General features: G+C 41.2%; 1 protein-coding gene and 1 pseudogene across 3 annotated transcripts; both read right to left on the bottom strand.

The window, feature by feature from the left end:
- Window positions 1–62: 62 nt before the first annotated feature.
- On the bottom strand, window positions 63–7,304 carry mlh1 (mutL homolog 1, colon cancer, nonpolyposis type 2 (E. coli)). 2 transcript variants are annotated; one of them, XM_083695992.1, is made up of 19 exons: window positions 7,085–7,304; window positions 6,663–6,753; window positions 6,411–6,509; window positions 6,016–6,089; window positions 5,854–5,926; window positions 5,670–5,761; window positions 5,504–5,546; window positions 5,318–5,406; window positions 5,003–5,115; window positions 4,716–4,809; window positions 4,479–4,632; window positions 4,022–4,353; window positions 3,740–3,870; window positions 3,051–3,159; window positions 2,682–2,745; window positions 2,003–2,167; window positions 1,756–1,848; window positions 1,551–1,664; window positions 63–401 (listed from the first exon to the last, which is right to left on the bottom strand). In XM_083695992.1, the coding sequence occupies exons 1-19, from the start codon at window positions 7,189–7,191 to the stop codon at window positions 246–248; spliced, it is 2,193 nt and encodes a 730-aa protein (XP_083552118.1). In that variant the 5' UTR covers window positions 7,192–7,304; the 3' UTR covers window positions 63–245. The 2 variants fall into 2 exon arrangements, with proteins under 2 accessions (XP_083552118.1, XP_083552119.1); XM_083695993.1 differs by lacking the exon at window positions 7,085–7,304 and having other exon boundaries at window positions 6,411–6,547; window positions 6,663–6,718.
- An 803-nt stretch (window positions 7,305–8,107) lies between these two features.
- LOC310822270 (IQ motif and ankyrin repeat domain-containing protein 1-like) lies at window positions 8,108–14,655 on the bottom strand (annotated as a pseudogene). The gene is made up of 14 exons: window positions 14,574–14,655; window positions 13,502–13,579; window positions 11,732–11,844; window positions 11,364–11,528; window positions 10,374–10,564; window positions 10,143–10,278; window positions 9,935–10,063; window positions 9,745–9,841; window positions 9,570–9,662; window positions 9,280–9,388; window positions 9,032–9,124; window positions 8,727–8,865; window positions 8,486–8,614; window positions 8,108–8,325 (listed from the first exon to the last, which is right to left on the bottom strand). The product of its transcript is annotated as an IQ motif and ankyrin repeat domain-containing protein 1-like (transcript).
- Between the last annotated feature and the right edge of the window lie 75 nt (window positions 14,656–14,730).

Below are 14,730 nucleotides of genomic sequence, written 5' to 3'. Positions count from 1 at the left end.
CACCTAAACTGCTTATGATTTATATAATAACTAGAGTAACAGTTTGAATGGTATCTGCTAAAAATGCAAAATGCCTGTGTAGTTAGTTTTATTTCTGAATAAGGAATACAATTCTTTTAAAAATAAATGTATTTACAGTTGCATTCAAAACTGTACATATACAAAACATAACATATTAGTCTCCAAAGTAGCACAGCAGTCGGGTAAGATGCTCTGAATCAAGCTTCATTAGTCCCTTGTTTGTCTCAGCATCTCTCAAATACTTTGTAGAGGTCCGGCAGGTTGGCAATCTGGAGCACGCTGCCGTCCTCACTGAAGCAATTAGGAGGACTGAAGAGGCTGCGAAAGGCTTTGAATAGGAGATGCTCTACCTTCCAACGCCAAGAGTTCAGCTCTCCATCCTGCAACAAGGCATATTCATTGAGACAAAGTTTGGAGCATTAATACCGGTTCACATCTGACAGCTGTACATTTTCCATTTCACAAAACTAGCTCCAGGGTCCTGTTCAGTACCTACAGTGTCCTCCATAAGTATTGGAAAGAGGAAGCATTTTGTGTTCTTTTAGCTCCTACTCCCAACAGTTTGGATTTGAAATAAAACACTTACTATGAGGTTAAAGTAGAGATTCTCAGCTTCAATTCACTGTTTTAATCTCAGATTGGTTTCACCATTTAGAAATTACAAACCTTTTTATACAGTCCCCCTATTTCAGGGCACCAAAAGTATTGGACAATTGGCTTGACAGGTGTTCCTGGTTAGACAGTTATGTTCCAGGCCAAGTCAATCTTCAGATTTAAATGCAATTGAACATGCATTTAATTTCATGATAAGAGTTTAGGCAAAAAGACCTCAAAACAAACAACAACTGAAGATGGCTGCAGTACAGGCAGTTATTTCATGCAAAGGATTTTCGACCAAATACTAAACACGAGTACTTTATTTGGACATTACATGATTTTTTCCAATACTTCTGGAGCCCTCAAATAGGGGGAGTATGTTTAAAAAATGTACTTTCTAAAGGGTGAACCCAATCTGAAAAAAACAACATTGCATTAAAGCTGAGAATCTCTTCTTTGACCCCATAGTAATTGTTTGATTTCAAATCCAAACTGTTGGAGTATAGAGCTAAAAGAAGACAAAACGCTTCCTCTTTTCAATACTTATGAAGGGCACTGTACCGAAGAGCATACTTGTTGGTGAAGCCCATGCTTAAACCAATCCAATGCCTTTAAATGCATGAGGGCAGTGAGAGCGGGCACACTTAGCAGAAGAGAATCGGACTGCAGCCTATGGCCCCGTTCCAAAGCAACCCCTACTGCCTTGACACCTGTGTAGATCTGAAAGGATTCCGATAGGTACTGTATAAGAAAGATGGTATTAGCTCAGCTCCACCTTGCCCTCTCATAAGTTTGGTGGAATTTTTTGCCATCTTGCTCATACCTGTTTAATCCTCTCTGATCTACACAGCTATTAGGGGTTGCGTCTTGACAGGGCCTAGCTGTACTCAACTGCCCATGATCACAGGACAGGGCAGGATACTCTGACATACCTGCTGCTCCTCTCCAGGCTCCACCTCCAGGATGTACTCTTTCCTGATGGAGTAAAACTGACAGCACTCCCGGCTGAAGTCTCTGAAGCAGTCCTTCTCATCGTCCCAGTTTATCTGCACAACAAAATACACATTTTAGATTCACAGCCCTACAAAAAACTTTTTCACATGCTGTAGATGGGATGTTGATAGAAATAGTTTTCACCTCAGTGGCTAAACGCAGTATGAACATGGGAAGACCCTCCATGGCAGGGGTGTACTTATCAAGCAATAGTGGCAGTCCAGTGAGATTTCCTTCCTGCAACAACAATGCACATAGACCCAGATCTTAGTTTCACTGCATTAAAGGGATACAAAATAAAAAGATATGTCACTGCATGATTGCAAGGTCTTTGTCAGCTCACATCATCCATGTCAAGCAATTGCAGAATACTAAGGGACAGCAGGCTGACCTGGTCTATCTCCACAGAAAAGTAATCCTCTAGCATCTCAGTTTTCTTCTTTAGGAAGTCCACAATGTACTGAGCCAGGTCCTCCTTTGGTCCGTCCTCCTCTGACCAGCCGCTCTCCTCCGAGTCCAGGGCCAGCATGGCCAGGTCATAGAGCGGTGCTGGTGTCTTTAACAACACAACCCCACAGAACCCAGCAGAGAGTCACATCCTCTAGTGAAAAGCAAAGCAACTAATCATGTGTTCACTTATTTCTCTTTCTCTCCTCTGAGGGATCCTGAAGTCTGCCTGGCTCCCAGCCCATTCGGCCCTGACTCCCGGTCTTGGATCCTTCTCCTGCCCCTAGTGTCATTCAGGATGCCACCCTACACTATGAAATTTCTACAAGAATTTTGCACTCCATATTCCCAGTTAGTTTAATTTAACTTGTTCACTGTCTATGACTATTTCTGCCAACTGAACTAGCCAGAAGAGAATGGATCACCTCTCTTTTTCTTTTTTTTCTTCCCACTGGGGAGCTTTCCCCTGCCTTATTTGTAGGGGTCTACAGTCAGGCTGTTGTGTATATTGTTTATACTGTCTGCACATTGTGAAAACAGATTTTGTTAAAAGGGCTATACAAATACATTTGATAAAAATCTCTCTTAATTCATCTTTCAGACATTGATGAATCCATACTTACAGACAACCTCAAGACGCCAAAGTTCCCAAAGTCATAGATCACAATTTGGTAGAAAAGTTCCTGGCTGAAAAATAGAAATGCCAAGCATACGGTTGAGAAAATGAAAATGAGAAATGAAACCCTTGCCAATTCATGTTTACTACTCTGTCTAGCAGCCACAGGACTCCTAATGTCCAATTCAGCTAACATTTGCTGTTTATCGAGAAAAAAATAGAACACTGCATGTATGTATGCATGCATGCATGCATGCATGCATGCATGTAAATATGACTGTCAAACACACCTGTATCCCAGTACATATGACAACAAAACTTGACAAAAGGTCAAGTCTATTCTTTACATTGTCCCAAGAGTTGGTGTGGTTCCCACCTGAATTTGGTTGTGTTGAGCAGGTATAGTTTGGTATGGTGCTGTATGAGAGTCCACTGAGGGTTGACACAGCCCACAAATGAATGGTTTTGAAGCATCTCTTGAAGACCTGAAGAAAAAAAAAAGGAAAAAAAAAAATCTTATTTATTTTGTTTGTCATTTTCTCTTTGGTGGTTTACAGGTACATGTACAGTTGTTTTGCTTGTTTTTCATTTAATATTTTATTTAAATATATTATTGTTGTACCTGTGGGCCACCACTAGAAATAAAAATGCATACAAAGATAGAAATGATCATAACACTAAGTTTAGTAATAATGCAAAGAAAAACAAAAACTGCCCCCCAACCTATATGTTTAATTGTCTACATTTAACAACCCTCCATCAGGAAGCCATGTTTCCCTCCCCACCCCCCCACTAAGCTAACCCCCCAAACCCCCCCCCCCCCCCCCCCCACACACACACACACACACACGTTAACTGTTTAGTTGAATAAATTAAATACAGTTTTTGAAGAAATATTCTCAAGCAATCGAGAAAAACTGTAATACAAGCCCCTTCAGTGTTTGGTTTGTTTTTAAGTTGTTGTCAGGTTTTTACAGCACATAGTATGTTTTATTCCTTTTTTAATTCAGTGTCATCTCGTCTATTATTTTTTCTATGAATAAATAAAATAAAGATTAAGGCTACCTTTGTGTGCCTGCTCAGTGATCTCCTCTCTCAACTCTTTCACACTGTTCAGCTTAATGACTCGTCTTCTGGGGGTAGCTGCAGCAGTCAGGTCCTCCAGCTCCTCATCCTTGCCAGCACGGGGACGCTTTCTAGTCCATCCAAACACACACTGCTGTTACGCACACCCATACACTGCTAAATACGCACACATTTACACAGAGATGCATACCAAACACACACCAGAGGGAGACAGTGATACCGTTCGCACACAAACTCCCTACCACACACTAGAGGTGTCACCTGGGGAGTTCAGTTGGTGTCTTAAGGCTCATTCCTTCTCTGTCCTCTGGGATATTGGACTCTTGTCCCTCCAGAACCTCCAGGATCTCTGCATCGTCCACTTCATGTCCATCTATGGTAGGTGTCTGAGGGTTGATCACAGGCTCTCTGCTGCTCGTCCCAGCAGGGGCAGGGGCCAGCTTGCCCCCGGGTTTGAGAAAGGCGTCTAGCTTTTGGGCTCGACAGTCTGTCCTCACCATCTGATGAGCGTAGACCCGCTCGCTGGAATCTGCTGTAGAGCTGGAGGGCTTCACCTCACTACTAGCAGAGACAGACAGCCCAGGCAGCAATGTCTACACAGAAAGAGCACAGAACACAGAATGGCATATCAGTACACATCTCCGATACCATATCTACTATTCCCAGTTAAGCACATAAGCACAGGATATTCAGCAGAACAGGGGTAATATATATATACCTGTGTGAAGTATGTGCGTGAAGAATTGGATCCCAGGAGCTTGCTCTCCATGTGTTTCTGAACACTTTCAATGATACAGTCTTCATGGAGGAAGTGCACCTCATGTTTAGTGGGGTGGACATTCACATCTATGTTATGTGGGGCGATCTCCAGGCTACAGCAATAACAAAGGAAAGTAAATCCAACCAGCAACCTTATTTGTCTTCCATTTATGAGTAAATATGAGTATTGAGTTACCTCAGATATAGAAAGGGGTGAGTGTTCTTAGGGAGGTATGCAGCATAAACTGTCTCAATGGCTTTTTTCAATGAATTTGATTCCACCAGACGATCTGAATGGAAAGCAATGAGACTATCAGGAATGTTGGTATTAGGGTGAGAACAACAAATGGCTAAATACTGCAACTGGTGACATAGGCATCTAACGTGTGACATAGGCATCTAACGTGTGACATAGGCATCTAACGTGTGACATAGGCATCTAATGAAACGTGTGTGATAATGAAGCTTGTATGTCATACATACGATTGATGAAGAGGATGAGAATGCATTTCTTAACAGAGTAGTTAGCGTTGGATATATAGCCCTTCAGTTTATAGGCAAGCTTCTGATCCTCACAGCCTACTTCCATCAGCTCCCTGTGAACATAACACACATCATACAATGGCAACACTACAGCCAAAAACATGCATCACAGAGCAAATAATTCTTCATCAAAAAATGACATTGATGATAGGAAACACTGTGCATACCAACTAGTGCAGTATGCTAAATCATGACCATTAACAATCAATGTAATCAGAGGAAATTAAATTACTGAGTCATGTCTTATTTCAGTACCTGCTAACTGCATTGCCGAATACCACTCTGATGTTATCCAGTACTGAGGCGTTGGGTAGCGTCCTGACATCTGCCATGTTATCCCCTTGCTGAAAACAGACAAGACTCTTTGACTTCCCCCCACCAGGAACAAATTACTGCTAATGAAAAGTGTACAGAAGAAAAAACAGGGGAAAAAAAACACACCTTTTTGACAGCCAAGCTTTTTCCAGAGTTGTGTATGGCATACCTAAATAAAATAAAAACATTAAGTTACACAAATGAAAAGGTCCATTATCCTTGGACCCATGAGAGCCTGATAGTGATGTGAATGACATGCTGGCTCATCATGAGAGAGACCCAGGCTACAGACCTGCTCACCACCTCCACTATCCTGGAGTACTCCTCACTAGGATTCTTCAGGGCTTTCCTCCTAGTGGACACATTATAGAACAGATCCTCCACCTGTAGATACAAGGTCAAAAATGAAAATATAGTCTGCTTCCATGCACCTATAGAGTGCTTGTCAGTTTTGAGTGGCTGCTCAATGAACTCACATTAATCTGTGTCCCCTGGTTTCCAGCGCAGGGTTTGGGAGAAGTCTTTAGTTTCCCATCACTATAGCTGGCTCTGGGAAGAGAGTGGACAGCACTTACAAACTGAGCATTTCTACAGATTACGGGCTTCAAATCATACAAAATCGGTGGCAAAAAAAGTACCTGTATGCGCATTTAGCATCAGCTGTTTTGGTTGTTATGGTCACATGGGCAACGTGACTTATACTGGCAAGTGCCTGCAAAACACACACAGTGCCATTCACATACACACACGGTCACTGAGAAAAACAGACATAACTGTGGAATATAATAGCTTTGCTGACTGCACAATTTTAAGTGTATACTGAAAATATTCACTTTACTGACAATGTGGGGGATAAACCTATTACTGCATAATAACATGTACAGTGGGCTATTTGGTGCTTGTTAGAATTTCATTCATGACTGTGATAAGCCTTTGACTCATTACGCCTTCGTTAAACCCACATGATTCAAAAGTGACACTGTGATTACCAACAGTATGACTGTTATAGAGCAATAAACCACCTGAAACCCACCTCGCCTCTGAAGCCATAGGTTGAGATAGATGTGAGGTCAGCAAATGTCTGAAGCTTGCTGGTTGTAAATCGTTCACAAACTATTTCCATGTCTTCTTTCTTCAAAGAAAACAACAGTAGCTATCACAGGGGGACACCTAACTGAACAACAATATGGACTTGGTTGAAAGGATTTGTTGTGGAGAAAAATAAGCACCCAATGGAGTTCTACATGAACAACATTTAAAAGGGCATGAAAACATGCAGGCTTACCCTGATGCCAGTGCCATTGTCCTGAATCTGGATAAGTTTCAGACCCCCCTCCTTTACAGTCACCTGGATGCTGGTGGACTTGGCATCTAAACTGTAAGTAATGATTAGCCGTAGCAGATGTCGACTTTTTAGTATATCTCCTATGGCTAGCCCACTAGAAATGACTCAAAATGATAGACTCTGCTCTATCATTTTGATGATAATGATGATGATGATGATGATTATTATTATTATGATTATTATATTTAGACAGCTATCTATTATGACATGGGAGTATACCATTTTCTACATACATTGTGAACACGTGGTTCGTGTCATTACTAGCAGTATTAGTTACAGTACTATACGAATGTGAACTGTAAATACTCCTGTTAGATATACAACTAGTTGGCAATTGACAATTCTTAGTTAGCTGTTCATACCAGTTCTCAAGCATTTCTTTGATTGCATTAGCAGGACGTTGGATTACTTCCCCTGCAGCAATCCGATTGACAACTGTCTCATCGAGCCTTCGAATCACCCCGGCCATGTTTCGCTAGCTACCAAATTGTTGGCACTTTCAATAAGACTAAAAGCTCAACATTAGAGTGTCCCTAAACAGAATAATATCTCTTGATATGCTAGTTGGTTTCTCACAGTAGTGGAAGCAACACAGCTGTAGAAAACGCGGGGTTGAAATGTCATCACCTCTTTACAAGCACATGATTGGTTATTCCTATAAGAAGACACTTGATTGGTTCACCTACTGGGCCTATCTGTGTTCTCTGAGCTCCAATAGTGGAACTCCGCCCACCTACTTCCGATCAATGTAAATGTGTGTAAATGACGATTGCTTCAAATTAAAAGCGCCCATGTTAAACTTGTTTAAGGATTTAGAAATAGCAAATATGGATAAAGGAACCAGAAATGATAAGTAACTATATGTGGGAATAAACATTTAATACTCTCAATGTATTATTTGTGTTTTTAAGGGTTTGTAATTCTTCTAATATCGATTACCCTGATGAAAGACTGCTGCACTGCATTAACGGACACATAATGGACTGTACAAAAAATATTTATTATCCAAGGCTAAACATGATTTTTACTACCACTGTAATCGACAACCTTTCTAGTATACATATCAACTGAGTTTCAACCATGAGGGGTGTCATACAAATAATTCTGGGCCCTTTACTGTTCTAGAAATGTTGCAGAGTACAGTGATACAAGAGATGAATTGAAATCTTTGATACAAATATAATAAGCATATATGTAATTGCACCAATATGTACATTTTAAAGATTAAACGTACTTTTTCAAAATTGTATATACTTTCTGTTGGGTAATTTGTAATTTTTTAAGAATCAATATTTTTATTTCCAATTTTTTACCAAATGAATGCATGTACAAAAGTGTCTCTCGAACAATATGTGGCTGGGTTTGTCACATTTGTAGGTATTTTGTTATATTTTAGACTCAGGCAGCATGACCTCTATGGTATAGAAGGCAGTAAGGAGGGTGTCAGGTAGGTGGCACTGTTTGGTCACCATCACCACACTGAACTTCTCGATTACGATCCAGCCTGAACTCTGTCCTGGCGCACTAAGGGCCATCTGAAGAGTGCACCAGGCTCAAGCATTGTATGACAATGAAAGCGAGTTCAAGAGAAGCTCTGCATTTTCTGTATAAACATACATGAAAACACCTTTAATCCATACCAGAACTGAGCAGAAATGTGTCTACTGTGACACAAATGCGAAAAATTAAGATGCATCAATATTATGGGTGATTGTGATGACCTCTGTACTTGTCTGTCTGATCTCTGTGCTGTAGTACTCTACCTCTCTTTTTGTAGGAGCTCCTTGTTCATCAGCTGGCCACTCAGCCCTGGCTTCACCTGATCCATTTGGTTCTTCACCGTTTCAAGTAAGTCCACCTCCATCATGTTAATAACTAGAGGCTTTTCAAACCTGCAGACAAGACCACACCATACAACACTACAGATCTATCAATCTATGTCTGCCCTTCTGTCTGTTTAATCATACACCAGTAGTCATTTCTCTTTCACACTCCCTCACTCACCTGATGGCCCCCAGTAGAGTGCTCCTCAGTCTCTCAGGCTGCATGTTCTCAGGGTTCATGGTGTCCAGATAGTTAGTGTCTCTGTACCGTAGAAATGTGGCAGCCTGACCAGATGGATCCACCAGTAGAGGCCAGTAACCTCAGATTCACAGTCAGAGTGTGTACCTTAGGTTGTAAACAGAGTTTCTGTGTTTAAAGAAGACAAAAAGCAGGTTGATGTTTGGTTTGAGCAGCTAGCCTGAGGGCAAGAAAGATATCATGAGAAAATAAGCATTCAGCTTCTCTAAAGGTTATGCCTGACCTGCCATCCTGCTGGATTTTGCCTTCCACATCTTTGATGAGAATTTCGTCAAGGTCCCTCGCAAGGCAACGTACCCCACCACACTGCAGCACAGCATCTGAGCTCACAAAAGAGTATACACACCACTGTGAGAGTGGGCACTGTGTGTGTGTGTGTGTGTGTGTGTGTATGTGTGTGTGTGTGTGTGTGTGTGTGTGTGTGTGTGTGTGTGTGTGTGTGTGTGTGTGTGTGTGTGTGGAGGGAATGTCACACCTCCACCAGTCTGCTCTCTCAACGTAAGTTTGACCAGGGATAGTTGCTCTGCAGCCTGCTAAGCTGCGATTTGAGCCTTTGCCAACACATCTTCAGCATCATGGACCACCTGCTCATACATGCACAAACAAACAAACACACACATACAAACACACACACACACACACACACACACACACACACACACACACACACACACACACACACACACACACACACACAAACAAACATAATGGTCAGTACTTATACAATCCAACATGAGCAGTGTGCTGAAAAGTTTAGGTGGTTACCTGCAATGTGACTTTAGCCTGCTCCATACCCTTCCTCTCACATTTGTCTTGCTATGTTATCCTCTTATTCAGCTCTATGTAGGCCTTCTGCAGCTACACATACACACAGAGAGAAGTGAAGTCGGAGGGATGACAAAGACAATTTAAGCACATTTTGGGACCATTGATTTTAGATGTGTCTCTGACATCGCTCATGCTCTTTCTGAAGCTGCTCCACCTCTTCTTTCAGGCTGAGAGAAAACACAGGGCATTATTTGTTTGCACGTAACCCCCTGCCAGTTAACAATGTACAGGGAAATTTCAGCTATTCTTTAGTTAATGAAATTGAAAAGTCTCCACAAGTAAGAATTGGATGCGGCTCTAACCAGTCAGTCTCTGCCTCTTTCTGCCTTTGCACCTCCTCTGCTCTCCTCTGTTGCTCTGGCTTCATCTTCATAAGCATGGAGTCAGTGACACTCAGATCCCAGTTCTGTAAGGTGGCCACACAGCCTCCCCTGAAGCAACCCGCAAAATGCACACCAACTCATGAGCCAAAATATGTTTAAAAGCACACAAACCACTGTCCAAAAATACAGACACACACCTGCTCTGGAGTGCTACCATCATCTGCATGGATCCTCAGGTCTGCCCCGAACTGCAGTAGGGTCTGCATTGCCCGAAGATAACCCCCAAATGCAGCCCTGTAAAGTGGCGTCTGTCCAAATGCACCCTGTTAAAAAAAAAACACTGCCTGACACATTTTCACACTCTGGTGGTAGGAGCACTCATTCCTTACAAATTTCTGTTGGGGATGGCTTCTTTCACCTGTGTGTTGATGTCAGCCCCTCTTTCCACCAATAGAAGGATGACCTTTGACTGACCCCCACCTGCTGCTTCTGCCACAGTCGTGTTGTCATTGGCATCAGTGATGTTGATCATGCAGAGCTGGTTGAGCAGTCACTGGCGTTTGCCACTTCATCAAACCCAAGGCCACACTTTGTGTCCCTGTCAGAGACCTAAGTAGAACAATCATCTTTGGAATTTACCACACCCTCAGATTCACCAAAGGCAGAGTCTATCCAAACCACAGTCATTTACACAATAGAAATATATACTGTATACACTCACTGAACACTTTATTAGGAACACCTGTACACCTTCTCATGGTGGAGGTGGTGTAATGGTGTGGGGAATGTTTTCTTGGCACACTTTGGGCCCGTTAATACCAATCAATCATCGCTTGAATGCCACAGCCTATTTGAGTATTGTTGCTGACCATGTGCATCCCTTCATGGCCACAATTTACCCATCTTCTAACACAGTCTTGGCTACTTCCAGCATGATAATGCACCATGTCACAAAGCAAAAGTCTTCTCAAACTGGTTTCATGAACATGACAATGAGTTCAGTGTTCTTCAGTGGGCTTCCCAGTCACCGGATCTGAATCCAATAGAACACCTTTGGAATGTGGTAGAACGGGAGATTCACAGCTTGAAAGTGCACCTGAATTGTGTGATGCAATCATGTCATCATGGACCAGAATCTCAAAGGAATGTTTCCAACATCTTGTGGAATCAATGCCACAAAGAATTGAGGCTGTTTTGAGAGCAAAGGGAGGCCCTACCTAGTATTAGTATAGTGTTCCTAATAAGTGTTCAGTGAGTGTATATATATCACTAAATCATGGTGATGTACTAATCAATCAATGTCCATGTAACCATTATTCACAACAAATACCTGTGCTTTATGACTCCGTGAATCTGTCAATTAATGTCTTCGGGCCCTTTCCACATAGAGACTGTATTTCAGTCTTACCTCCTTCAGAACTGCTAAGACCTCCTCTGCCTCTCCATCAAATGCTGCTTCCAGAAGTTGTGTCTGCATAAGCTGCTCCTCCTTCTTCCCTTTTCTCTCCTCCTCTTCCTTCTTCCTTTTGCACTCAGCCTCTTCCTGTTCTCTGCACACTACTGCCACAAAGGCCTACAGACCAAGCACAATTCAACAAAGGGCACACGGACATGCGTTATAAGAAACAATAAAAGCATATTGGCAATCACTAGCAGACATGAATGTTCAAGAGCTCTTTTGTTTAAAGTATGTTTCACATGTTTGTTATTGATTTAAAGGGAGTTTAGTTTAAATACAAATATTGATTCTAGTATTACAGTACATACTGTATCAGTATCTTTATCCAAGCGTTCCATGAGATCCTCATAGTTCTGTTTTTCCTTCTGTCTCCTGGCCCATTCTCACCTGGCCATCAACCATTGCACAGCACACTGGATGGTCACTGCAGCTCACTCCTCTCGACTTGGCTCCTACTACTATAACAATACACATATATAGCCTACAGTGAGAACATACACGTCCGTATTATAACATTATTTGAGACCATGAGAAAGGAGCTGGAGGCTGGAAAATAATCCTTGCGCCAAGAAAACCCAGCCCACCCTCAAAGCACCCCTGCCCCCACTGCAACAAGATTTTGAGCTGCTCAAGGATCATACTAGTCAGCCACCTCCATATCTATGGCCAGCCAAACCCCTACCACAACCTGGACCCGTGAAACCTGGAGGGGAATCGCACTTGGCGATGACGGGTCCCGAAGGAAGGATTATTACATTAAATTGAAAAAGGTGCATAAATGTGCTTTATGAGTATAGTATGTTTACATAGTACAGATTCATTGAAGTCTATCAAAACATACACATGAAAGTCATGAACAGACACTATAGCTCCTGTGCAAACTATACACAATGGCCTCAGTGTAGACACACATGAACCTTTTCATATCTGTACTGCCAAATATTTGTTTGCCCAGGAGGTTTAAGTGCCTTCATGCTGTATGGTGACCTCACCTTGACTACGGCAGCATTGTTACTAAGCCATCAAATACTGTCTCAATTACACTGCACATGTTTATAATGCTGATAAGCTGATTTGTTGCATTCATCTTCATAAAAGTGTTATGAATTAGTTTGAAATTACAATGTCCGCAAAAGCAATACAACTGGGTAGAGCATACCGGGCATAATTGTTCATCTGTTAACTAATGGGGTTAGGCAGCAGTTGCAAACTATGAATCCTGCTCTATGGTATGTAGTGAGCCAACTATTATTGTTTATACAGACTTACTGCTCCTCTGTGTTCCTTAGGTGGTGCCTAGAGGAAACAATGAAGGATTGTTTTCAAGTCTAAAGCCTAAAGTTGCATCTTTTCCTTTGCTTCGATCAGGCTCCCTCTTGGTTTAACTATTCCTATGAAGAGTAACTGAAAGTTGTGTAATGTGAGCTAAGCAATATGTCCATTCATATAAACTCACAAAGGGCCAGTTACACGTAATTTCACTGATTATGGCAAATATGAGAGCAGGACAGATCCTTCACAAGCAGAACTGAAGTGAAACATATCAGAGGAATGGGTATGTTTATGTGGTTGAAAACATGTTTCTCAAAGGTAAAATAAATCTAGCCTAACTCTGAAAAATATAGAAGATAGCCTGATTGACTGATTAGGTGAGATGGTAAACTATGTAAGGATGATGAGTGAGTGACAGAGAGCAATAGGCCCCTTTTGGTAATATTTATTTGAATGAAATACTATCATAAAATGTTGGTTACCGGTGGATGGGTATTCAATTGTAACTGTTATGTTAATGCACGTACAATGTACCTGTTATGGAAGATTAGTCGTCCTAACAGATGTCATAATGCTTTGGCTTTACGTTGGCTACTGACATTAACAGTAAAGTCAACATATCATAATACCTGTTGCTGTTTCCAATGAATGCAAAATGACATTATTGTTACTTGATATTCAGTGGTATGTAAATGTTATGATGTCATATGACAGTTGTGGTTATGGTTATGACAATATTATGCTATTAGACATGCAGTTAAAATAAAGTGTTAACTACTTTTCTTTGTTGGTTGTCTTGGCAGCAGGGGTGTTGCCTCCTGACTTAGCAGGTTTGCCTTTGGACTGGGCACCTTGGGCCACACCAGTGCTCTGTCTGTGTTGTGGGGATGCACCTGTCCAGGGAACAAACAAGACACACATACAAAGAAGACACAAGTCTTTATTTCAAGTGCAATGGATAATAAACAAAAACCGTTCACCATCACCAGGCAAACAGGTATTTGGCATGTAGCCCTATGTCTACTAGGCATGCACTTCATGTTCAAATATGGGCTAATATGATGATAAAGATTATTATGATAATGTCGACCTAAGGAAATCAACCTCCAAAAATAAATTAGCATTCCATTAGGCCTCTGTAGACTATTTTTTTTCCAAAATCACAAGGTCATGGAAAAGGTGGGTAGATTCTAACAAATCCAATTCCAATGGTAGGACAATTAATGTATTGATTAGATTCAACTTTATTGTCATTGTGCGGAGTACAGTACAGAGACAACGAAATGCAGTTAGTGTCTAACCAGAAGTGCAAAAAAAGCAGAAAAGTGCAGTGTGAACAATATATACAGGTAGTGCAGTATAAGCAGTATATGAGCAGTATAAATAGTGCAGTATAAGTAAAAGTAGTGCAGTATAAGCAGTATATGTATTAACAGTAACATTATAAGCAGAATAAATATAGAATGCAGTATGAACAGTATAAGCAGCATATGAGCTGTATAGGCAGTGCAGTATAAGCAGTATATATGTATTAACAGTAACATTAAAGCAGAGTAAATAAGCAGAATAAATATGGAATGCAGTATGAACAGTATAGCAGATATGTACAGTATGTACAGATATGTGCAGTGTATTAACAGTAGCATTATAAGATTAGTAAAAAAAAATAAGGGTATGTGCATTATGAACAGTATAGACAGATGTGTACAGAAGAGCAGTAGTGTGTGTGTGTGTGTGTGTGTGTGTGTGTGTGTGTGTGTGTGTGTGTGTGTGTGTGTGTGTGTGTGTGTGTGTGTATATATATATATATATATATATATATATATAACCAATATATAGACAGTATTGGTTAGGGCAGGTGGATATAATTCCTGCATGGGGACTGACCTGCCTTTGAAGATTGTGCTGTTACCCTCAATGGTGCCTTAGCTCCAGTTCTTCCTTTGCTTTTAGTGTTGCGGGAACTCATATTTATATTCAAGACAATGGGGGAATTGACTGCGAGGCCTAAACGTTACTAGCTATTTAATTGACAAGCTTATAG

Source organism: Argentina silus (assembly GCF_951799395.1).
Source record: "Argentina silus genome assembly, chromosome: X".
NCBI classification, from domain to species: domain Eukaryota; kingdom Metazoa; phylum Chordata; class Actinopteri; order Argentiniformes; family Argentinidae; genus Argentina; species Argentina silus.
This window is presented reverse-complemented; position numbering and strand designations above follow the sequence as displayed.

Coding starts and splice junctions, on each gene's coding strand:
- mlh1 (XM_083695992.1), bottom strand. CDS start 7,191: ATGGCCGGGGTGATTCGAAGGCTCGATGAGACAGTTGTCAATCGGATT. Junction 3,160..3,739: donor CACTGAGCAGGCACACAAAG/GTAGCCTTAATC, acceptor TTTTTTCTTCAG/GTCTTCAAGAGATGCTTCAA. Junction 402..1,550: donor AGCCTGGAGAGGAGCAGCAG/GTATGTCAGAGT, acceptor GCCTTGTTGCAG/GATGGAGAGCTGAACTCTTG.